General features: G+C 39.2%; 1 protein-coding gene and 1 pseudogene across 1 annotated transcript; both read left to right on the top strand.

Moving 5' to 3' along the window:
* The first annotated feature begins 16,042 nt into the window (after nucleotides 1-16,042).
* Nucleotides 16,043-18,277, top strand: LOC111913692 (GDSL esterase/lipase At1g31550-like; annotated as a pseudogene).
* A 4,141-nt stretch (nucleotides 18,278-22,418) lies between these two features.
* Nucleotides 22,419-26,019, top strand: LOC111913708 (GDSL esterase/lipase At1g28610). Its single transcript, XM_052766156.1, has 5 exons — nucleotides 22,419-22,699; nucleotides 22,886-23,113; nucleotides 24,750-24,898; nucleotides 25,036-25,312; nucleotides 25,421-26,019. Exons 1-5 carry the CDS (start codon nucleotides 22,432-22,434, stop codon nucleotides 25,711-25,713), a joined length of 1,215 nt encoding a protein of 404 aa, XP_052622116.1. The 5' UTR covers nucleotides 22,419-22,431; the 3' UTR covers nucleotides 25,714-26,019.
* The last annotated feature ends 505 nt before the right edge of the window (nucleotides 26,020-26,524 follow it).

Here is a 26,524-nt window from a genome sequence, read left to right as displayed (position 1 = left end):
ACTCTACCTGCCTCTCAGGAGGCACACCCGGCAACTCCTCGCTAAAAACATTCGGGAACCCGCACACTATCGGAACATCATCAATCGAACTCGGCCTCTCAGCGACCACTCGTGTATCCATCATATAGGCTACAAACCCACTACAGCCCTGTTGTAAACTCTGCCTCGCCTGGCAGCCGAACAAAATGATGACCCAGAACGGTTACCCTCGCTATAAACCGAAAGAACTCCCTCACTACGGTCTCGTATGGTCACCAGCTGTCACTCGTAGCAATAATCGCTCCAAATCTGCTCAACCAATCCATTCCTATGATGACACAGACATCTCCCATCGCAATCGGGACTAAATCAATTGGAAACTCAACGCCGGAAATCTCTAGTACACATCCTCGAATCACATCAGTGGCATACACTGCTCTCTTGTCAGCTATTGAAACTCGTGGAGGTCGACTCAATGCCTCCCGCTTGGGCACGGATGTGCTGATTAAACGCTAAAGACACAAATGAACGACTCGCACCCGAGTGAAATAACACCAAAGCAGGTATAGAGTTCACAAGAAAAGTATCTATGCATATCTTAATATAAGCACAACATCTCATAACTCAGCATAAATAAATGAAATAATACATACCAGCCATGACATCGGGCGCTGAGCGGACCTCATCCGCTGTCAACTGGAAGGCTCTCCCACGAGCCTTCGGTGCCTCGGCCTTCACCAGCCGAACCTCAGCAGCTCGGCCAGCAGGTGCAAATCCCTGTGTCGATACCTGCCGCAACTGTGGGCACTTGGCCCTCCGATGGATGGTCTGGTTGCAATGGAAGCAAACCGTGAATCCCTGGGGACAATCCCTCAGATAGTGCCCCTCCTTCCCACACTTGTAACACACCCCAAATCTACGTACTCCCTCATGGCTCTTGCTGCACTTCCCACAAGTGCGGCCCTTCGGACCCCCGAATCTCGAATCAGCGGGCTTTGCCCGCTTGGCTGCCGGCTGCGCCTGTGCCGGTCGCTTTTCCCTCCTCTGAGACCCGGCTTCCTGCCTGACCTGAGTCTCCAACTCAATCTCTCTCTTCCAGGCTTTTGCCTGGACCTCGGCAAATGTCTGGTATGACGAGTTTGTCACGAACTCACAAATATCCCTCCTCAATATGCTCAAGTACCGACTCATACGTGCCTGCTCAGTCGACACGTGCTCAGGGTAAAACAACGTCGTCTCATGAAACATCCTCGTAATCACCGTAACATACTCAGTTCCCTGCTTGAGGGACAAGAACTCCTGGGCTAGACGTTCCCTCTCCACAGGGGGAACATACTCATCTCAAAACATAATGGTGAACCTCTCCCACGTCACCGCAGTAAGCTCTGCAATAGAGAAGTCTGCCTTAACAAACTTGCACCAGTCCTTCGCCCTCGAGCGAAGCTGGTTAAGTGCAAACCGAACTCTCAAATGCTCCCGACACGAGCAAGTATAGAAACATCCCTCAATATCAAAAATCCATCTCACCGCAGCGATCGGATCCTGCATCCCGTCAAACTCTGGTGGCTTCGTGTTGCTGAACTCTCAGTACAGCAACGACTCACCCCCCTGCGGCCTTGCAGCAGCGACAGCTGCAGTGGCCGCAGCAAGAGTAGCATCAGAAAGAGCAGCTTAACGCTCGTCAAAAGTCTCGATCAGAGTGATCTTGATAAACCCAAACATCTCTGGTATCTCGGCTCGTATGGCAACAGCCACCTCCTCATGAATCAACCTGTGGATCTCCTCATCACTAACACCACTGCTCTCTGGCGTGTGACATGTCCCAACCATGATGTCACTATGAAATACAACACAAAAATATCAGAGATCTGCTTGAGCATACTCACACTCGATAACTCAACCCTACTTGTTCCCTAGTACCCTAAGGATTCTTACTTGGGCTGCGCACTGATACAATGTCTTTGGTAGTACGGGCCCTTATACTACCGTCCACACCGCATCAGTATTCACCCCAAGTCCTCCTCCTTGGATCCCAGATCACAAGTACTCTAAATCTCGATAGCATAGGTTACCCTTCGGTAGACCTCTCACAAGCTCGTCACTACTACCTACTCACTCTCAAGCATCTAATACCAGCAGAAATCTTCCTAGGCTAAGGCATCACAAATCAGGCCACTCTAGTCCTAATATGAATACCAAGCCTACTCTAGCAAGCATATCATATCATAACATATCTCATAACACATAATGAAAGGGTATTTTGGGAAATCGTCGTTCGGGTGCTGGCTGATCGCACACACTGCTTCTTTCTGTTTTTCATAAATTCTTTTACTTCTTTATAAAAATTGTTTATTTTATGAAAGACTACCTCAAATCCTCAGTTTGAGTTCAGACACACCCGAAGGTGCATCTGAATCCCTCAAACCAAGGCTCTGATACCAACTTGTAACAGCGTAAATTTAAAAAAAAATTTCACTTTTTAATAATGTAATTTCAGTCATAAAGGTTCTCAATTCTCAATGTCTCACATAACAAATCCATAAAATCACATCCCAAGGTCAAATGTATAAAACTCCAATAGTGTGTACTGATCATGCCGGCGCCTTCCCGCGATCCTCACTGGTACTTGAAACACATAACACAAACATTGTAAGCACAAGGCTTAGTGAGTTCCCCAAAATACCACATACCACACATACGCCACTCGAGGATAAAGTACGATCCTCCGGTCGATGTGTCTCAACGGGACCCTCTAGTCCCGTAGCTCGTTGGACCCTCTGGTCCTGCCATAGCTCGTCGGACCCTTCGAGCCAATCCGTATTGTTGGACCCTTCAGTCCGGTCTATATCGTTGAACCTTCTGGTCCGGTCTATACAACATATGGCATCCACACAATCAAAATGCACACAGTCTCAAACATACACATAGCATACAAGACCCTTCGGTCTACACATAAATACCACTCTAGGTAATGTATAGTGAGAATACTCACCTCGGGTATCTCGGATAATCTTGCACACGTACATACAGATCTAGCCCACGCCTAATCACATAAAAAGCACTCTCAAATAAATAATGGCTCTCAAAGGCTAGATTAAATCCACTCCTACAATCATACAGAAGGGTAAAAGTCCATTTTACCCCTCTTTGACCCAAAAGTCCATTGGTTGACCAAAACTCTAAAAGTCAACAGGAGGCAGTACGCGACACGTACCTTCTCTATACGCAGGGTGTACACCGGCGAACCATAATCGGGGTATCAACCCCGGACGCTGCGCGTACTGAGAGTTACACCCAACATAAGTCTCTGTTTCAGACTTTCCTTGGATTTTGGTCTTAAACTGTTAAGATACCCATTCAACTTTCAGATCTGACTTTCCCTAAGCCTCTTATTCCATTAAGTCGGAACCTTTAAGCCTTTGCATGGCTGTAAAGGTCCCAAAACACTCTAACACCTTTCCTTCTTCCTCAAAATATCTAGATCTCATGGATGGCCCAATATTCACGACCAAGATAGTATTTTTATGAACATACAACTCTTATAATCCTGAAATATGGTAGATCTAGGCCAATGGAGACCATTTTCTCATAAAGTCTCCACCATGGGACCAAAAACCCTCGAAATTGGTCCAAAAAGCACACACCACAAATGACAAGGAAAGTTTTGAGCTTTTTACCTCAGAAAGAAGCTCCAACCCCTGAAAAACTCGGATCTACTCTTGTCCACTAACTTCTAGCTCCCAAAATTGCTCCTCTTCTCTTTCACCACCTTGAAATGGCACTTTGAAGCTTAGAACACAAACATACACCTAGAAACGAAGGATGACTCTCTATTAGGGTTTCACTCTCAGAAATGGTGGTTGAGGATAAGGCCTTAGCATTCCTTTTATAGTGCACAAGTCACAAATTAGGGTTTACATCTGGGCCCGCTATGCCCAGCGTACCCTGGGTACGCCAAGCGTACCGAGTCGAGTCCGCGTCCAACTTAAGCATGCAAGTACGTGTGGCATACTCTTCAGTACGCCCAGCGTACTCACTTGCCTTAACATTTCATTTAGGGGGCTTAACTTGACAACTTGGAAAAAGGAGAAGAGTTCAAGAGACACACTTGAATTCGGGATGTTATATATATATATATATATATATATATATATATATATATATATATATATATATATATATATATATATATATATATATTTATATATATATATATATATACACATATATATATATATATATATATATATATATATATATCTTTACTATCTTATAAAACAAATCCCACTATTTCTAAAAATAGATTGAATAAAATAATAATATTTTTTTAATACGTCCAAATCATTAAGCTAATTATACAACTAATCACTGATAAAATAATTTTAAAATTTAAACAAACTCCTATAAATCTTCTCTTCCTTGGTTTTAACCAGATCTTTTTTCATCCAAATAAATACTTAACACCCTATAATTTGGTCATTTCATGAATTTTCTGTATTTTTAATATGACATGTTTCCTAAAACAAACTAATAATTGAATTGAAAATAATCATTCTCCATCGAATAGAAATTTATTGTCGAAACAAACTATATATATATATATATATATATATATATATATATATATATATATATATATATATATATATATATATGGTTATGATATTTTGTTTTCACTAACTATTGTGTGCCAGAATGCACATATCTGGACCAATGGATGAAATTAATCGATTGACATGATTTGAGGGTGTATGATATTACAATGGGATATCATGTACCGTATAATCACACAAATTTAGCAAAAATGTATTTTGGACAATTAAATACAATAATAAAAGAAAATATTCGGAATTTTAGGGATAATTAATTCTCCGAATTTTAAAATTATGATTTTTTTTTAATTAATTCCATTTTTACTCTAACGTAATTTGTAAGCATAACCGATTTTATTCTGTTAGAATATCTTTTTTGTTAGAATTATGCACTTTCAGAATTTTATTCTATTAGAATATTATTGAAGAATAAAAAAATTCTTGAATCTGAGGTTGAAAATAGCAACATTCTAATACATTCTTATACGTCCGAACTTAAATACAAATTCATACATATTCTTACAGACTAAAAGTCTTGTACATTTTAATATAATTACACACATTCTAAAAGAATATCAACAAAAACGAATAAAATTCTTAAAAAATAACAACATTATTAAAATGTGAGTATGATCAAACTTAATTTATTCTTCAAATTATCACTATTAGGTCTTCAACGTATTCTTCCAGCCATTCCTATCACAAATACAACAAAACTAATAGTTATTAAAAACATATTACTTGCAATTAACTATCACTTTAAAATACATTCTGCCAGAATACAAACATTCTAAAAAAATGGATTTATATAAATATGTTCTGATAGAATACACACATATCCATTCACACCTCATACTAAACTTTTACATCATAATAGACTAATTTCTTCTAAAAAAACAGCACCAACTGGATTTTTTTATACATTACAAGAGAAAAAATGTAAAGAAAACAACACTAATGGCATCCTACTAAGAATTACAAGGGTAATAATGCATAGATTCTTCAAAATCTTGATATATATTCTGGTAGAATACATAAAATATGGCAGAATACATGGGTGTTTTAGCAATATTTGCTTGGAAATTTCATCCTTACCACATACACAACTAGTCAAATACTTCACAAGTATGTTGATTGTAAAAATTACTAGAAAGTATGTTTTAAATATGGAATTAGTAAATTACTGCATATCCAACTGTAATAACCCGTTATTTCAGGTCAATGTAATTACCAAAAGTCGAGTCTTGTAACCTCTTTGTAAAGTAATAAGAATATCATCGAAAATGAAATGTTCAAAAAGCTCTGTTTGGGTACACTATGTGGTAGATATCATGATAAGGTTTCCAAAAATATAAAGAACACTAAAATTCGAGTTATAACAAAGGAGTTATGACCAATCAAAGATTCGTAACGCTACCGGTGAAGCGCTGTTAAGCATAAAACGAGAAATTTCAATAAAATACATTTTAGACTTAGGTATCTAAATGAAAGTCGTAGATATCTTTAAACCGCGAACATACATAAAAGGAACGCCCCAAATCTGACTTCGTATGAGGAAGTTATCATTATTCGAAGTTTCTGACCTAGTAGTAGACAGCTAAAAACTCGAAATAGAGATCGAGCGGTCTTTAGCCGACACAACCTAAATGAAATTTGAAGACCCCGACAATAGGAGTACAATAGTAAAAAGTCTGACGAAAATGGACATCAGATGAAGGAGTTATGGGATTTAATCAGAGTTTTCCAGGCTCAACCTGTTAAAAATAATATAATAAAAATAAATTCAAAATTAGCCGATGGAGTCTAAACGAGGGTTGTAGAGCCTTTTCACACCTACGCGTGAATATAAATAAGGTCGAAATCGGAGCTCATACGTGAAAGTTACGGATTTTACAAGTTCGGGACACAAAACCCAAGGCTGACTCAGCCTCACGGCATGAGGGGACCATGCTCACGACGTGAGCTCGTGACTGATGGGTTCCAGAGTGTCAGCCACGTCAACTCGTTGAAGAGGATCATGCTGACTCAGCCTCATGACGTGAGCAATCCAAAACTCACGACGTGAGACCCCCAAATCAGCCCCTATAAATAGAAGCTTAAGGGTGTTGGGTTTGGTGCTCATCTATTTCCATCTAAGTGTCGTTACTCTGCATGATTACCTCGATAAGCCTTCCCTAAGTCCCGGTTTTTCATACTTGAGTCCCGAAGGATGTTCTACACTCCCGAGATCCCCGAGAATCCCGAGATTTCAACTCTCTCTAGTCGAAGTTCTGCTCAATTCTTCTCTCGACTACTTCAAAACAACAACTTCAATCAAGTGAGTTCATACCCCCTTTTATACAATTTCAAATACTTTATAATGGACTTTTAGTACATTTCGGGGGAGAATACAAGTAAACACCCAGTTAATCCGAAGTCAAAACGTGAAAACTCTTGTTATACCTTGCTTGCATTAGATTTATACAAAATGCATAGTATCCAGGGTAGCCATCCTTGTTAAACCATTTTATGCATTCAAAGAACCTATGATTTATGCTTTTTCAAACATTGTGAAAGAGGATAAACATTGCATACAAAACTATCACTTTAATACAGACTTAGTTGAGAATCCGTGAGACGATTACATCTTTAATGCTACCTTTTTGTTAAAAGGTACTACCTAAAGTCCTGTCTATTATAACCAGAGTCTCTGTAACAGCCCGAAATTCCAAATATTGATATAATTATGATTTTGGGGTGTTTTAAGAGGGGACTCGGCGAGTTGGAGCCTAGACTCGCCGAGTAGGATCGCAGACCGGGTCGCGGGTTCGCGACTGGACTCGACGAGTCCAGATATGGACTCGGCGAGTGTGCGTTGTTCAGCGAAAACCCTAGCCGTTCAGGTTTGGGTCGTATATAATGCACTTATAGGTCGTCATTGTCCGTGTTTAGTCGACTGAGAAGAACCCTAAACGGCTGTGGGCATCTAGAGCAAGATTGAAGGATATTAGGGCCTTGAAGAAATTGTTGTGCAAGGAGGAGAAGAGCATTGGCTAAAGGAACAGCAAGGGATTCGAGTTCTGCAGTTTGGGGACACAGAGAGTGCGTTATTTAGGTAATATTTCGGATTCTTTCTGTTATGTTGATGTGTGCATGGATTTAGGGTTTATGGAACCCATTTGGTGATTAGATGAATTAGTACCTTGTTACCCAAACGACTATAACCCTGTATTAGGACCTTTAGAGGCCCAGAAGGTCCCATGCTTGTGTATTTCGGGACAAAACTTATCTCAGGAAGCAGTTTGATCGACTGCATGGCATGGACTCGCCGAGTCCGATGAACAGACTCGGCGAGTAGCTTGGAGATTGACTGGGACTCGTCGAGTTGTTCTTCAGACTCGGCGAGTGGAGTCGGGGTGGCCCCGCGATTCTTCCAGGAGGAACTCGTCGAGTAAAAAGGGGATACTCGCGTGTAGAAAGGGTGTCTTAAGGAATCGGTGAGTTAAGGGCGAGTGGACTCAGAGTCGTTGAACTCGGCGAGTCTTGGAGTGACTCGGTGAGTTAGGTCGCGGGTTGAGTGAAGTTCTGAGCATGGGGACTCGGCGACTCTTAGGGTTGACTCGGCGAGTAGGGTCAGTCAGGGGTTGACTTTGACCTTGTCTTTGACCAAGGATTGACCAGTGGTTCCAGGGGTATTTTGGTAATTGTTGATTACAGTTTGAGTTTAGTGCATTGGTGGCTGTCCAGAGGTGGAGATTGTATCAGTGATCGGAGCAGCTTGAGCTATCTGTTCAGTCGACAGTTTCGAGGTGAGTTATCCTCACTATATCGCTAGGGTTTATGGCACCAAGGCCGACCCTTTTATCGGATGGAAATCCGGGTAGTTGTCATTGCATGTTATGGGCCGGAAGGCATTGCTATGTGGACCGGAAGGTCATGGCCTGGAAAGGCGTATGTATGCATTCAGTATGTGGACTGATTCATAGGGTAATGTTATGCTAGTGACCGGCTAGATCGGTATCTTGATTAGAGTAATGCTACGTTATGTGATCTGTTGATCAATTGCTAACTGTGAACTGTTATATGATTATGTGTTATGCGTATGATTGCTAGATCTGGGGTGTGACCCGGTATGCAGGGTCGTTTTATGATTTGTTATGTTATGTATGCGTTTTATGCTATGGGCCGGAAGGCAATATGTTATGGGCCGGAAGGCAATATGTTATGGGCCGGAAGGCGATATGTATGGACCGGAAGGTCGTGGCCTGGAAGGGCGTATATGTGGTTGGTATATTGGGGGTATCTCACTAAGCTTTCGGGCTTACAGTTTTGGTTTTATGTTTCAGGTTCTCAGGAGTCTGTGGCAAGGCAAAGGCGTGATCGTACTGTTCCTCGCGTTGGTGTTTTATGATATGAACCTGGGAAATTACTCTGTTTAATAATGTATTGAAAACCTTTTTGCAACAATGTTAATAAAATGGGTGATTTTGAAAAGTTTTAATTGTTTTGAAATTTTGGATGTTACAAGTTGGTATCAGAGCCTTGGTTTGAGTGAATTGGGGAAACATTCGTGTGACTCCAGTCTCAAATCGTGGAGGATTTTAAAAAGAGAAATTAAAATGAGAAATTTAAAATGATTTTCAAATTTGGTAAAAGGAGGACGCGGAGGTACGATCAGCCGGAGCCAGTATGTAACCCCAAGATACCATACATGATATTTGTTTATTTGAGCTTGATAGCACAGCATGCTAGAGTTAGGCTAGGGATCTTCAGGAATTCATGATAATGTTGCCTGATTTGTGATGCCTGTAGCCTAGGGTCCCTTATGGGATATTCTCAGTGTTCCTCTAGTGGTGAAGGTTGATAGTTGTTATGCATGTTCCCAAGGGTATTGTGGTAGTACTTCATACAAATATGGGTAGGTGTGGAAGGTAGTATGGGCCGTACTACTGAAAGCACAGGACCCATACGCGTATCGGGGAAACCATGGTCTCTAGGGTAGGGTTGCGAGAGTTGGATCCCAGGATTTTGGGAAGTGTCTGAGATTGGTATGGTGTCTTCGGTATGGAGATTTCGAGGCATGATGATAGTGGATCCGGATCAGGATCGGGAGCTGGAGAGCGAGTTCCGGGTGGATCGATACTGTCGGAGGTTATCGATCAGACGAGCACGAGCGAGCGGGATGCGAGGATTCGCGAGATCCTGCATGATGAGGTTGCTGCATTGTTACGAGCTGAATAGCCGGAGTTGTTTGGGTCGATCAAGACCGCCATAATTGAGTATTTTGATGAGCGATATGCGGCTCTCGCAGAGACGGTTGCCGCGGCGGCTACAACGGCTGTAGCAGCGGCAAGGGGAGGAGCTAGTCGGGGTTTTCAGTATCGGGACTTCTATTATACGAAGTCTCCCACATTCGATAGGGTTCAGGACCCGATTGTTGCTATGAGATGGTTATCAGACGTGGAGGGGTATTTCTCCACGAGTTTATGCCCTGCTGATCAGAGGGTGAGGTGTGCTCTGAACCTGTTGAGGCTAGGAGCGAAGGATTGGTGGAGATTGACTACGAGGTCATTTTCCGATGCGCAGAGGGCTGTGGTTTCATGGGATCAATTCAGAGAGACGTTCAGCACTCGCTATGTTCCGCGGGATGAAAAGGAGAGATTGGCTCGGGAGTTCCTTGAGCTGAAGCAGGATTCGGAGTCGGTGACTGAGATCACCAAGATGTTTATTGAGAGGGCGATGTTTTGCCCTGAGTTCGCTTCGGAGCAAGCTCAGATGTCCCGATATCCGAGTATGCTCAAGGGGGATATCAGACAGTTCGTGTCTGCGCAGAGGTGCAAGACCTTGTTGGTGTTGTAGGAGGCCGCCATGCGGCGTGAGTTAGAGGTTGAGTTGCAGTTGCGTGAGCTGAGGCAGGCTCCGATACAGTCGCAGCCAGCGCCGAAACGGTCCAGTACCGTTGATGTTAGAGTGGGGGATCGGAGCGGCCACACTTGTGGGAAGTGTGGGAGGGGTCACACCGGAGTTGCTGGTCCGGTGGTGCATGCCGCAAGTGCGGAAAAGAGGGGCACTATGCGCGGGACTGTCTGCAGTCAGTGCCGATTCGGGATTTGAGGATTTGTTATCTGTGTCGGTAGGTTGGACATTTGAGGGTCAACTGTCCACAGCTTTCTGCAGGACCGGTGCAGGCTCTAGCACCGGCCACCTTGAGGAGTTCAGGAGGAGGACATGATGGAGCAGAGCCCCAAGGGCTCAGGGTCGTGCTTATCGGCTTGCGGCAGAGGGAGACGGAGCAGTGCCGGAGGCAGCTGCAGGTATGATGCTTTCTTGATGTCTTGATTGTCTTGCATTGATTGTGGCGTATTGTTTGTGCTGGTATCTTGTGTGGATTTCGATGCGGTATTCGTTGTTTCGCGGGTTTGGCATGGTTATGGATTGGTGCTTCAGGTTTTCGCTTTGGCATTCGTTGTTCCCTGATGGTTTGGTATGGTTATAGTTTGGTGTTTTGGTGCCGGTAGCCTTGTGCGGTTTTCGATGTGGTATTCATCCTTTGGCAGGTTGTGGGTTTGGTTACGGCTTATTGTTGGGAATTCCGTGGGTTATCGTCCGTGAGGGTTGTTAGTGGAGATGCGGCACTGGGTTGAATGTCGGGTAGCATCTGCAGTCGTAGAGTGGATAATTGAAAGACCGGATTCTTTTGAGCGGATTAACCAGGGAGGAGATGTGTTTTGCTGAGGGTTGCTTATGCTTGAGGGAAGCAGTCAGTGTGTAAGTGTTCTCTCTGTGCGGGGTTGTTCTGGAAGGTCGTTAATGGCGATCGGTGGCTGTGAGTCAGTGTTTTAAGTAGGGGAGAATTGGAGAATTATCCGGGAGATCGATGAGTATGTGAGGGTGCTTAGCTGTTGGGAGTCAGCAGTGTTGTCAGCGCAGAGTATAGGCCGACAAGAGCGAGTGTCGGGTATGCGGGGCGGGATACAGACCTAGGGCATTCGATTGTGGAGGCCTGAGAGAAGGTCGGGATCAAGCTTGAGTAAGTAACCGGGGTTATGCGATCAGAGTATTGGTATGTTTGAGGTACGTGATGGGTTGTACTGCATTAATCCCACGGGATTATATTGTGCATGTTTCTAGAGCTGGAACCGGAAGGTTCCCAGGGTTAGAACCTGAGGGTTCGCAGAGTTTGGGTGTACGGACCCACAGAGATATAGCCTCGAGTGGCTAGTAGGTGTTATGAGAGTCGGTCCAGTCATGCTGGAGACTCTGTTGGTATTGCTGGATCAGTATGAGATTGCGGATCGTGTATGTTGCAGTGTGATTGCATTGGAAGGTCTGGCCCCGGGTTAGAGATCTTGTTTAGCTGAGGCAGTGATTTTGATGAGCGGAGAGAGTGCATGGGATTTAGAGCCCCTGCAATGAGAACCAGAGTATGTGAATAGCAGTTACGCAAAAAGGGTGGAGTCGCTTGGGGCAAGCACCGTGGTACCGGTTGGAGTGGCATTATGGCCAAGAGGGTCCCTTGGAAGGAAAAGAGAAAGGTGTGTAACTCCGAAGGGGAGTGCAAGTCCACGAGAATGAAAGCTGCAGAGCAGAGTTATGGTTAGAGTATTTCGAGTATGGCTTCGAGCATCGTGTTCGCGGCAGCGAAGTAGGAACCCATCCGGTTTGGGGATGTCTGTGAGGCTCAGAAGGGATGCAGGGGGAGAGAGAATCTTAAATTCTCAGTGTGATTCTGATCAGAGTGTAGGGTGGATGTAGTGGTTCATCTTGGGAGATGTTCGAGAATATCATCAGTGTATCGGGTCTTCCAACCTGCGGGTGTTGGGGCTAGTTCAGCATGTGTATGTGATGGCAAGAGGAGAACTCGTGAGAGTTGCTCTGAGAGTGAGAATGGATCTCTTAGTCGGTCCGGAATGGAAAAGGTGGGCTTTGGATCGGGGATCCGGTGGTTCATGGTTTCCTAACCCTTATGGTTCGAGTGATCGTTGAGATTTAGAGCAGAGTTGCATCTTGGGTAATTTTCGGTTCAGAGAGTGATGTGCAGTACGGAGATCGTGCTTCAGTCAGCGGAGCAGATTCAGCAGGTTAGACAGAGGTTATTGACCGCCCAGAGCCGACAGGAAAAGTTATGCAGACAAACGCCGGTCCGAGCTTGAGTTTCAGGTCGGCGACCTTGTACTCCTGAAGACCTCTCCTTGGCGAGGAGTGATTCGATTCAGGAAGAGGGGCAAGTTGGGGCCCCGGTATATTGAGCCTTTTCATGTATTGCGGGGGTAGGCCGGGTGGCCTAACATTTGGAGTTGTCCACGGATTTGAGACAAATCCACGACATTTTTCATGTGTCGCAATTGAGAAAGTGTAAAGCCGATGAGTCGGCAGTGGTCCCATTAGAAGACATTCAGGTGGATGCGGGCCTGAATTATGCTGAGAGACCGGTGGTCATCAGAGATTGGAAGATCGAGGTTCTGAGGAATAAGGAGATACCTCTGGTGTTAGTTCAGTGGCAGCGCCGGAGGGGATCGGAAATGACCTGTGAGCCGGAGCGTGAGATGTGGGAGCAGCATCCGGAGCTATTTTCAGGGTGAGACTTCGAGGGCGAAGTCTAGTTCTAGTGGGGGAGAGTTGTAACAGCCCGAAATTCCAAATATTGATATAATTATGATTTTGGGGTGTTTTAAGAGGGGACTCGGCGAGTTGGAGCCTAGACTCGCCGAGTAGGATCGCAGACCGGGTCGCGGGTTCGCGACTAGACTCGACGAGTCCAGATATGGACTCGGCGAGTCTGCGCTGTTCAGCGAAAACCCTAGCCGTTCAAGTTTGGGTCGTATATAATGCATTTATAGGTCGTCATTGTCCGTCTTTAGTCAACTGAGAAGAACCCTAAACGGCTGTGGGCATCTAGAGCAAGATTGAAGGATATTAGGGCCTTGAAGAAATTGTTGTGCAAGGAGGAGAAGAGCTTTGGCTAAAGGAACATCAAGGGATTCGAGTTCTGTGGTTTGGGGACACAGAGAGTGCGTTATTCAGGTAATATTTCGGATTCTTTCTGTTATGTTGATGTGTGCATGGATTTAGGGTTTATGGAACCCATTTGGTGATTAGATGAATTAGTACCTTGTTACCCAAACGACTATAACCCTGTATTAGGACCTTTAGAGGCCCAGAAGGTCCCATGCTTGTGTATTTCGGGACAAAACTTATCTCAGGAAGCAGTTTGATCGACTGCATGGCATGGACTCGCCGAGTCCGATGAACAGACTCGGCGAGTAGCTTGGAGATTGACTGGGACTCGTCGAGTTGTTCTTCAGACTCGGCGAGTGGAGTCGGGATGGCCCCGCGATTCTTCCAGGAGGAACTCGTCGAGTAAAAAGGGGATACTCGACGTGTAGAAAGGGTGTCTTAAGGAATCGGTGAGTTAAGGGCGAGTGGACTCAGAGTCGTTGAACTCGGCGAGTCTTGGGGTGACTCGGCGAGTTAGGTCGCGGGTTGAGTGAAGTTCTGAGCATGGGGACTCGGCGACTCTTAGGGTTGACTCGGCGAGTAGGATCAGTCAGGGGTTGACTTTGACCTTGTCTTTGACTAAGGATTGACCAGTGGTTCCAGGGGTATTTTGGTAATTGTGGATTACTGTTTGAGTTCAGTGCATTGGTGGCTATCCAGAGGTGGAGATTGTATCAGTGATCGGAGCAGCTTGAGCTATCTGTTCAGTCGACAGTTTCGAGGTGAGTTATCATCACTATATCGCTAGGGTTTATGGCACCAAGGCCGACCCTTTTATCGGATGGGAATCCGGGTAGTTGTCATTGCATGTTATGGGCCGGAAGGCATTGCTATGTGGACCGGAAGGTCATGGCCTGGAAAGGCGTATGTATGCATTCAGTATGTGGACTGATTCGTAGGGTAATGTTATGCTAGTGACCGGCTAGACCGGTATCTTGATTAGAGTAATGCTACGTTATGTGATCTGTTGATCAATTGCTAACTGTGAACTGTTATATGATTATGTGTTATGCGTATGATTGCTAGATCTGGGGTGTGACCCGGTATGCAGGGTCGTTCTATGATTTGTTATGTTATGTATGCGTTTTATGCTATGGGCCGGAAGGCAATATGTTATGCGCCGGAAGGCAATATGTTATGGGCCGGAAGGCGATATGTATGGACCGGAAGGTCGTGGCCTGGAAGGGCGTATATGTGGTTGGTATATTGGGGGTATCTCACTAAGCTTTCGGGCTTACAGTTGTGGTTTTATGTTTCAGGTTCTCAGGAGTCTGTGGCAAGGCAAAGGCGTGATCGTACTGTTCCTCGCGTTGGTGTTTTATGATATGAACCTGGGAAATTACTCTGTTTAATAATGTATTGAAAACCTTTTTGCAACAATGTTAATAAAATGGGTGATTTTGAAAAGTTTTAATTGTTTTGAAATTTTGGATGTTACAGTCTCCCGTTAGGAGAGCATGTCAAATGTGTATAGATCTATATGGGAAGTCATGATCCCGCGCCCTGACTGTTAGCTACAGTCCTTTGGGTGACAGTTTGTCATAAATGTTTCGACGCCTGAAGACCATCGCTACAGGAATATTATGTTTAGTGTGGTTATAAAACTCTCCGGATAGACAATTATTATGGTATTCTGATTTATGAATGAGTAGCTATTAAAATTATTCTTCATCTAACAAGTGTGATCTTCTTATAGCTTTATTATATAAAACTATGCCTCAACCATTTAAGTATGTCAGTTGCTTGCGATTTTCGGACTTGGACATTAGAGACCGCCTGTTACTTTAGGAAAATAAGGGATTTCCTTGTATCCAAAACAATCAACTAATAGGAAAATAAGGGATTTTCCTGGTGCAACTATTTACAATTCACAACACGAACATTCATATGCATTTCATACTTTTATAAGATAATAAGGGATCTTCTTGGAAAACGCACAAACTTCGGAATGGCATACATTTTCTCAAAACCTCCTATGAACTCATCAACATAATTGTTGACACTTTTTCTTTGAAATAACTTGTATTCTCAGGGAACCGCTAAGCAGGTTTGGAAACCAACTTTTGGGGATTAACGCTCTGACGTTATTTACTTTTTTTGAATGATGTTTATGTATTTATCTTTTGAACATGTAAAAAATACAATTATGTAAATATTTTGAAACCTTTATATGTATGGTGGTGTGTACTTTCCTTACTATGATTTGTTATGATACTGGATATGACGTCTTCCGCCCCCGAATGTTTCCGCCATTCTGGTTTGGGGGTGTGACACCAAACCATAGATCAAATCACAAGAAACAAATTTAAATTTCACAGTACAAAATCAAGCAAATTAATAACACTTCAACATATAGTTCTTAACTTAATGATAAATCATGATATCAATAGTTCAAAAACCAAAGAGAACTTATAATACTTAGTGTATACTTCACGGTTTAACAGAAATTTTGGACAATACAAGAAATATGTTAATGTAAATTCATGGCCTTAAAAATGGTTGGAACACAATTCCTTCTAAAATTCAATAAATATGTTGAAGCAAAAAGTAAAACGAAATAAATAAATTGAAGGATTTTTTAATTGGAAGAAATCAACATTTTAATGGGTTCCCAAATTGGACCAACAATTTTATGCGTTTTTGTTTCTTTTTTTGGGACACAATTTAAAAGATACTGAAAAGAGGGAGGCCATAGAAGGAAGACAAATGCAGGAGGAAGACGCCACTAGACTTGGCGATGTGAATTCAATATTTTTTTGAAAAATAGCGTATCAATTAAAAAAGTAGAAACAATATGAAATTAGGGTTTACCTTCATTTAAGAAGAACATAGTCGACACATATATGTATCACTGGTAGAATTAAAACAAAGCTCTTTTCCGGTGAAGATTGCCCTAACGAAGGTGTAGGTGGCAATGGCGGGATCATTGATTCTGAAACCAATGTAGTGGAAATCGATTTCACAGAGGTTGGGTCAGTGGAATGTACGAACGAAACCCTACAGAGGGTGATGGTCGATGATTTTTGAGGTCGATCGTTTGAAGATAAAGAGGGGAGAAGAATAGGTTTTAGGAAGTTAACAAAATTACCATAATTAAATATGCAAAGATTATTATAATAACCTTAAATGATTTATTATTTCCGCAATTCTCATTGCTGCATACATGCACACAATAGTTGCTAGAAACATTTGAATCTAGCTCTCTCTCTCTCTCTCTCTTTCTCTCTCCATATATATATATATATATATATATATATATATATATATATATATATATATATATATATATATATATATATATATGGACGTAATATATATAAAATACTTCCGAAAAACTCTTTTTTTCGGAGCCTTTGGGCGCGCTGGGGCTTCCTTCTAGTGCTAGGGAGGTACCCTAGGCTTTAGGGGGTTAAGATAGTCTAGATAGAGTGTAGATAAAGCAAGAGAAGTTGGAAGATGTGAGAAAAACGCATGGCTTTAGACCTCTATTTATAGCTGCTGGACTTCGGATTACGTTGGGCATAGTATTCGGGTACGCGGGGCGTTCCTTTGTACACATGTGCATATATCTAATATTGGGATTATAATTATCTCAAAATTCGAAGATTCTTGTTTATAGTTTTGAGATTCAAAACTATTTAGAGAGTCCTATTGATCGATTACAATTGTTGGCAGATTGTAGAAACTTAATTGGACATTATTTGATCCTAATGTGAGAGATAGTGAAACCAATTACAACGGTCCAATATTTTACTATAAGCCAATCGAGGAGGTCAAATCATACATTACTCTTGTTATTGATACCATCGTCTCAATAGTCAATGTAACTACTCAAATCATTCAAACTATATTTTAAATAATCACGACCAACAACATACCATTCATTCACAAATTTCTTTTTCTAGTGTATGATTTTCTCCTGAGGTTGACTCTAATAGTTTTAAATACAAGAACTAGTTAATATGGGGGTTCAAACACTAGTTGTTCCAGGAACCTTTCAAATTTGGTGTTCTAGTTTAATTCTAACAGTTCGTGCTTCTAAAAAAAGATTATGATAACAGAACCAGTTGTCTCACCAGGTACAATGAACTTGTCTAATACCACAATGATCTGTTGAAAAAGAAACTAAACCACCTTCTAGAGCCTCATCAGAATGTCATCATCATCTATGCTGACTACTACAGTGCTGCCATGCAGATTATCTATTCTCCTGTTAAAATTGGTACAAAACATGTTATAATATTGCTACTGCTCCACGATTTACCATGTTATTGAGTAATTTAGTATCTTGATTTATGTTCTTGTTGGGATGGAATTCAAAAAATTTCAGGATTCACAAATCTGGTTTTGAAGTCGTGTTGTGGAGGTGGAGGCCCATACAACTACAACATCAATCCGTCGGCACAATGTGGACATGTACTTGCGACTGTGTGTGATGACCCGGATGCGTATGCTTACTGGGATGGAATACACTTTACAGAAGCTGAATATAGAATAATATTCAAGAGTTTATTTAAAGGCCAATATACTACACCCCGCTTTAATTCCTTGTGTCCTACACCTACACCTACATCAACATCACAAGTTGAAGTTGCTTTATCGGGATCACAAATACAACACTGACCTATCAGAGCATGGAAAGACATGTACTTGCCACTTAAAAGGCACTACAAATATTTCATAAATTGTTATTGTTTATGTAAGCTACATGCATAATTAAAATAAAATAAATGGCATACACTTGTTTAATGAAAAAAGTTGAATAAAATAGAATGCCTGTTAAGTAGTGTAACCATTCATTGGATTAAAATCAACCGTAACAGATGCCATGTAGGCATTTAATGGATATGGAGTCGGTTATGACCCAAAGCGGGCTGTTTCGTACTTTTTTTTAATGCAGGGGATATTTGGTACTTGTATTAAAATGTATGTGTTGTGATTGAAGTAGCTTTCTTGGCCAATTGTATAATTACGTAAATAATGAATCTATTGAATTTAATTACTTCAAAGAAAAAGAATATTAATTTCAAAAGTACAATAGTAATGGGCTTTTGGTTTAGAGGATGTTTTTGTAAGGAATTGGAATCCAAAGGAATTGTAATATGCCATTGGTTTGGTTGGATGGAAATGAAATGGAACTCCATTACATTTCTTTGCTATTTTACGTTAGATTTGTGAATATATCAAAGAAATTGGAATGTAAATTAATGTATGTTATAAGAAGAATGTGTTCGTGTTTTAATGGGTTTATGAGGAAAATTTTGTCTTTTAATGAACAAAAATGAACACTGGAATTCAAGCTAAGACAAGTTAAAAACATAATTTTCTTATAAATATAGAAATAAAAAGGGGTGTTTGAATGTGCACTTAAAACAGTATAGAGTGTTTGTCCAAAACAATTTTGGGTCAAAATAATCAGATTAAGAGAAAAACAGTAAAGGGAGTGAGTGACCTAAGAAAACTAATTGTTGCACTAACTTCACGTAATAATCATCCAAAAAAACCCTACAACAGCAAAGTAATAGGGGATTTCATGATTATTATCACCTTTAGACTTATTAGTGTCCACTGGGATACTTTTTAATTCAAAAAATTAGAGATTTTTTGCTTCGAAAGAGAATTTGGATAACCATAAAGTATCAACGATACACAAAAATTGTACTTTATTACAAACCAGAAAATAAGAGTCGGTTTTCTATCTTGGATATTAATTGAATGAACCCTTAAAATTCAATAAAATAAAAAATGGGCTCTAATGATGACACTAATAGAGTAAATCTTCTTTAAACTAGAATAAAAGAAAACCCTTAAATTCATGAAGTAAATAAATCACCTCACAGTGCTTGAGAGAATCTGTAAATCGATTATATAAAAAAAATATATACAAGAACAGTAACCACATTAATCGAGTCTAGAAGGGAAATCATAAACTATTGTTCTAAAATCCCAAATCAACATCAGATTCGAAAAACCCAAACTATAGGAAACCACTTACACTATAAGAATAATGGGCATTAGCGGTGACATCCACCTTTAGCAGTCACACGTAACTTTCGCTAAAGGTGGCTATCGCCGCTAAATGTTTCGCCGATAATCCCTATTGTCCGCGATCCACGTTGAAATATGAGGTGAAACCTTATCCGTTGACTTCGTCCCTAATCCAAGGACTGAAAATCGATAACGTACATACCAATAGCGGCGACACCACTAATACTCGAAAATTTTGACCGCCAAAGTTTCTCCCCAAAACTTGACACCGATAATACTCAAAAATTTTGACCATCAAAGTTCCCCCCCCCCCCCCCCCCCCGAAAGGTTTCGCCGCTAATACTCTATCTGTCGTCGCTAAAAGTCGTCGCCGCTAAAAGCCGTCGCCACTAATTCCCTTCGCAGATATAACCCCTTCAGCTCATTCTTCCCTCTTTTGTGAACTCATTTCTCTTTGTCACCACCCCGGCAACAACTCATTATTTTCTGTTTTTTTTTATTCTTTATCTTCCCCATGTGACGTACTCATTGGTGGTGTTAGATTGTTTTAGTCCCTTGCTGGAAATGTTGCAGATCTACCGGAATTCGAATTCGTTGTTGTCTGCAGAAATTGGTCGGAATACCGCCACCAGTCCACCACTATGCTTCAACGTCGGATTATACACCACCACATGCTCTATATATGTTTATTGTAATTTTTTGTATGTATAATGTGTATTTTGTATGTGTATGTGTATTTGATGTGTATATATATATGTATGTATGTATGTATGTATGTATTTGTGTATTAGTATGTGTATCATGTATGTATATGTGTTTTTATATATGTATTATATATATATATATATATATATATATATATATATGTGTGTGTGTGTGTGTTTTTGTATGTGTATTATACATTTATTTGTGTATGTATGCATGTGTTTTTGGTTATATGTTTTTATAACGTTTTTATATTTTTATAACGGTTTTTATAATTTTATAATGTTTGTTTTGTATATATAAAGAACGTTTTTAAAAAAACAAAAAAAAGAGATAACTACAATTAGCGGTGACACTTTTAGTGGCGATGAATAGTATTAGTGGCGGCAGGGCATTAGTAGTTACGGTAAGCATTAGCAGTGACAATTGGGGTATTAGCGACAATCCAACAGGGCTTGTAGATCCTGACCTTGTTCACCATGATCTTTCTTCTGTAGGTATAACATTTTAATATTGATGACTTTCTCATGTAGATCTAGTTTAGGTGAAGGTTTGAAATGTTTTGGTCCCATCGTTGTGGTTCTTGTTAGTAGAAGTTACTCCTGAACCTTTGAGCCATATATTTGGTCCTTCTTGAGGTCACCAAATATAAAAAATCGGATCATGATGAGTATAATTATTGCATGCATGAATTGGACATTTTCATCTTAAGCATTAAGTCCCAAAAATGAGAAATGGTCACCAAGGGGGTATGTTGGGCGTACGTATGTGTACGCTTAGTGTAGTGCATGCTTTCCCTGATCCATTGCTGTGACGGGTTGTACTCTAAGCTTCAGCATGCTGTATGCGGGGCGTACAAGTTTTGTACTTTAGGCGTACTTATGAGGTGCTGTTTTTTGAGCCTTTTGGGCCTTGGGTTTTTGGGAGTTGGGCCATGAGTTGTTGGTCAGATTTAGCATGGATAAAGTGGTCTGTTACCTATTGGAATGAAAGATAATGAATTGGACCTTGGATTAGAGGAAATATCTTAATTATTGGCTACAGATAATTTGGTTGTGTTTAGTGTGAAGAACCCGATAGCATCAGTGCGTTTGTTTCGGTTATCTCGAATTGAGGTGAGTCTTCTCACTGTACGCGTGGGTCTAAGTCACCAATGTCGGCCCACTAGGATATGTTATGTGCTTGTTGTCTTTGTGATTCTTGTTTTATGTATGTGTGCCTGTTTTTTACATGTATGTGGGGTGAAATAGACCTGGTACAACCTTGAGCTGACACATGAGTTGAAATAGACTCATGGGTGAAATAGACCCGGGGGTGAAATAGTTCGGGTATAGCCTTGAGCTGACATATGAGTTGGGATAGACTCGGGGGTGAAATAGGCTTGGGTGAAATAGACCCGATATAGCCTTGAGCTGGCATATATGTGTGATGTGTGGTATGTTGGGGATCTCACTAAGTTTTGTGCTTACAGTTTATTTTTATGGTTTCCGGTACTTTCAGTTCGAAAGGGAAGGATCCGACATGATCGCAATGCATCCACACACAGGTTTTACATTTTATTATTTTGGAATTGTACTTTGATAAATATTTATACTTTAATGTAGTTTTGAATGGTTGATAAGAATAAATGATGTTTCTATGTTCAAGTAAAAACGAGATTTTAACCTTTTGATTTTGGGTCATTAGATGTCGGGGGGGGGGGGGTGGTTAGGTTTGCAAATCTTGTAATTAATTTTATAAAACATTAAAAAACTGATTAAAGAAGAAATTTCAATTGAACTGCCCTTAATCATGACATTTAATTTCAATTTGAACAAGAATGTCATCGCAACAAAACATTTTGAAATGGACAAAATTTATATAATGGAAACATTTTTGGAATTTAGTCGAAGAAAATTGCAACATTTTTGAAATTTACTTAATAGAAAAGAGAAAAACAATGTGGGTGTAGTTGTTCATTACTTTTTTTTCGTGGTAAGTTTTACGAAGAAAATCAATAACATGTTAAAAATTCAAGAATCCTAACATGCACTAATTAAATGAAAAACATGTTAAAAAAGCCAAAAATTTAATTACATAGCATATTTTTTCATTATAGTTTTCTACGTAGTGATTTTTTATATACCGAGAGCTCCGCACTATCTTCGGCACAACATTTTATTACCTTTTGTTTTTCAAACAACATATTGCAATGGAGTTTTCTACCTGTTCTTGGTCCATCACATGCTTAATCTTAATGATTTTGCAGCCGTTGTTATGGAATAGAAGCTTGTACGCTAATGGATGCTATACGTTCATCTTTAGCTTTGGCGACTCCCTGGCCGACACGGGTAATATTAAACAACTCGCTGCCATATCCCACGCGGACATTCAGTCTCTTCAGTTTCCTTACGGCGAAACCTTCTTTCATGAACCCACCGGTCGTGCCTCCAATGGACGCCTCATCATCGATTTCCTGGGTAACTCATCATCGATTTGAAACAATTCATATATAGTAATAGTTGTAGATATGTGACATCTAGTAAATAACATCTAATAAAGTATTACTATAATTGCGTTAAACGTTGCATTTAATTTTCAAGGAATAAAGTTATTCATGTTCTATGTGAATTGATGACTTTATATTTTTGTTTTTGTTCATGAAGCTGAGAGCCTTGGCTTGCCACTAATACCACCGTTTCTGAACGATAAGGAGAGTGACAATGTGGTGGCGTTGGGACCAGGAGTTAATTATGCAGTCGTGGCAGCAACAGCATTGGATACATCATTTCATGAAGCAAGAGGGACTGTTGATCCTGTAGCAAACATATCTTTAGGAGTTGAATTGGCATGGTTTAAACGATCATTGGCTTCTATTTGCAGCAACGCCTCAGGTGATCAAATATTAATACGTATATTGGGATTATACTGTAGGACTAATATTATAAAAGCCCTAAATTTTTAACGTGTAATTGGAAAAATGTATAATATATTTTTTTTTATTATTGTTATGGCCACAACTTTCTCGCAGAATTATCACTCTATCCCATTTAACGAGTTTCATGGTCAATTTGGTTAATTTTTTTTCAAAATCAGTTCTAAAATTTCAAATTTGGTCTTTGAGGTTTGCAAAAAATTACACCACATGATTTTTTAACTTTATTTTTCGTTTTTTGTATACTTTATTTATTTTCGGTTTTTTTAATAAATATAAATAAAATTTTTATTTTCTTTTTTGAATATACTTTATTTATTTTCATTTTCTAACTTTATTTTTCAACAATTTGATTTTCTTTTACCTTTTTACCTTTTGTTTTCTATTTTTTTAGTGTATACATAGAGTATATTAGAGTTTTTTAGTTTTTTTTGTCATATTATTTTCGTATTAAATTTTAATTTTTTCGTCTTTTTATTTATTTTTATTTTTTTTCTTATTTTTTTTCCAATTATTTGTTTTTATTTATTCATGTAAATAAAATAATTATGTTTATATTTATAATTTCGGTCCAACTTATTTTCTTTTTACTTTTTTTTTTCTTTAGTGCTATAATATTTATGTTACGCAAAAAATTAAGATAAGAAAATGAACTTGTTTACTGAGAATTAATGTTTCAATGAGTGATATAACTTGGAAATTAAATCATACTTCCATATATGATATCAATAGTTTAAAATCAAGATAATATTTTTCAATAAAGTAAAAGAAAATAATAATAATAATAATAATAATAATAATAATAATAATAATAATAATAATAATAATAATAATCGGTCTCTATAAAAAAAAACTTCTTCTAGTAATTTATATTAAATTCGAGTTCGTTTACTTGAATCAAAATAAATAAAAACTTTAGAAAAACCATAAATAACTAAAATAGAAAAAAAAATAGAAAACAAAAGGTATAAAAGGTAAAAAAAAAATCAAATTGTTGAAAAATAAAGTTGAAAAATGAAAATAAATAAAGTATATAAAAAAGAAAACAAAAAATGTATATATATATATATATATATATATATATATATATATATATATATATATATATATATATATTACAAAAAAACCGAAAATAAATAAAATATACAAACACGAAAAATAAAGTTAAAAAATCATGTGATGTAATTTTTTGCAAACCTCAGCGACCAAATTTGAACTTTTTAGGACTGATTTTGAAAAACAATTAACCAAGATAACCATGAATCCTGTTAAGTGGGCTAGAGTGATAATTCTACAAGAAAGTTGTGGCCATAGCAATAATAAAAAAAATATTAGGGCTTTTTCCAATTACGCGTTAAAAATTCAGGGCTTTTATAATAATAGTCCTTATACAGTATACATGCACGTGCATATATATATATATATATATATATATATATATATATATATATATATATATATATATATATATATATATATATATATATATATAATATTGGGATTATAATTATCTAAAAACTCGAAGATTCTTGTTTATAGTTTTGAGATTCAAAACTATTTAGTGAGTCATATTGATCGATTATAATTGTTGGCAGATTGTAGAAACTTAATTGGACGTTCTTTGATCCTAATGGGAGAGATAGGTGGAACCGATTACAACAATCCAATATTTGACTATAAGCCAATCGAGGAGGTCGAATCATACGTTCCTCTTGTAATTGATACCATCATCTCAGCAGTCAATGTAACTACGCAAATCATTCAAAATATATTTTAAATTATCACCTCCAACAAGAACACCATTCACAATTTTAATTTATTTTTTATTCTAGTGTATGATTTTCTCATGTGTTTAACTGATTCTAATAGTTTTGAATACAGGAGCTAATCGATATGGGAGCTCAAACACTGGTTGTTCCAGGAACCTTTCCAATTGGGTGTTCTAGTTCAATTCTAACAGTTCGTGCTTCTAGAAACAAAAAAGATTACGATAACAGAACCGGTTGTCTCATCAGGTACAATGAACTTGTCGAATACCACAATGATCTGCTGATAAAGAAACTAAACCACCTTCGAGAGCTTCATCTGAATGTCATCATCATCTATGCTGACTACTACAATGCTGCCATGCAGATTATCTATTCTCCTATTAAATTTGGTACAAAAAATGTTATAATATTGCTAGTGCTCCATGATTTACCATGTTATTGAGTAATTTAGTATCTTGATTTATGTTCATGTTGGGATGGAATTCAAAATATTTCAGGATTCACAAATCCGGTTTTGAAGTTGTGTTGTGGAGGTGGAGGCCCATACAACTACAACTTCAATCTGTCAGCGCAATGTGGACATGTACTTGCGACTGTGTGTGATGACCCGGATGCGTATGCTTACTGGGATGGAATACACTTTACAGAAGCTGCATATAGAATAATATTCAAGAGTTTATTTCAAGGCCAATATACTACACCCCGCTTTAATTCCTTGTGTCCTACACCTACACCTACATCAACATCACAAGTTGAAGTTACTTTATCGGGATCACAAATACAACGCTGACCTATCAGAGCATGGAAAGACATGTACTTGCCACTTAAAAGGCACTACAAATATTTCATAAATTGTTATTGTTTATGTAAGCTACATACATAATTAAAATAAAATAAATGGCATACACTATCCACACAGTTTAATGAAAAAAGTTGAATAAAATAGAATGTCTAGTAAGTAGTTCAACCATTCAATGGATTAAAATCAACCATAATAGATGCGATGTAGGCATTTAATGGATATGGAGTCGGTTATGACCCAAACTCCAGAGCTGGCTGTTTGGTACTTTTTTTAATGTAAGAGATATTTGGTACTTGTATTCAAATGCATATGTTGTGATTGAAGTAGTTTTCTTGGCCAATTGTATGATTACGTAAATAATGAATCTATTGAATTTAATAACTTCAAAGAAAAAGAATATAAAGTCTGAAAGTACAACAGTAAAGGCCGTTTGGTTCAGAATATCTACAACTATCACTATATATGAATCATTTCAAATCGATGATGAGTTACCTAGGATATCGATGATGAGGCGTCGATTGGAGGCACGAAAAAATCGATGATGAGGAGTTCATGAAAGAAGGTTTCACCGTAAGGAAGCTGAAGAGACTGAACGTCCGCGTGGAATATGGTGGCGTGATGTTTAATATTACGCGTTTCGGCAAGGGAGTCGTCGTAAGGAAGCTGAAGAGACTGAACATCACATGAATGGTGAAAACCAATCATATTATGCCATGCAGAACCTTCTGGAACATTCTTCCATATTTACCATCATGGCGTAATAGGAACATGGATAGTACAAGAGGCATCAAGTTTGGCA

Source organism: Lactuca sativa, chromosome 8 (assembly GCF_002870075.4).
Source record: "Lactuca sativa cultivar Salinas chromosome 8, Lsat_Salinas_v11, whole genome shotgun sequence".
Classification (NCBI taxonomy): Eukaryota; Viridiplantae; Streptophyta; class Magnoliopsida; order Asterales; family Asteraceae; genus Lactuca; species Lactuca sativa.
This window is presented reverse-complemented; position numbering and strand designations above follow the sequence as displayed.

Excerpts from the sequence above, each read along its gene's own strand:
- LOC111913708 (XM_052766156.1), top strand. The coding sequence starts at position 22,432 with ATGGAGTTTTCTACCTGTTCTTGGTCCATCACATGCTTAATCTTAATG. Across the intron at positions 23,114-24,749 it reads TATTTGCAGCAACGCCTCAG|ATTGTAGAAACTTAATTGGA; the intron begins GTGATCAAATAT and ends AATTGTTGGCAG. Across the intron at positions 24,899-25,035 it reads CCATCATCTCAGCAGTCAAT|GAGCTAATCGATATGGGAGC; the intron begins GTAACTACGCAA and ends TTTTGAATACAG.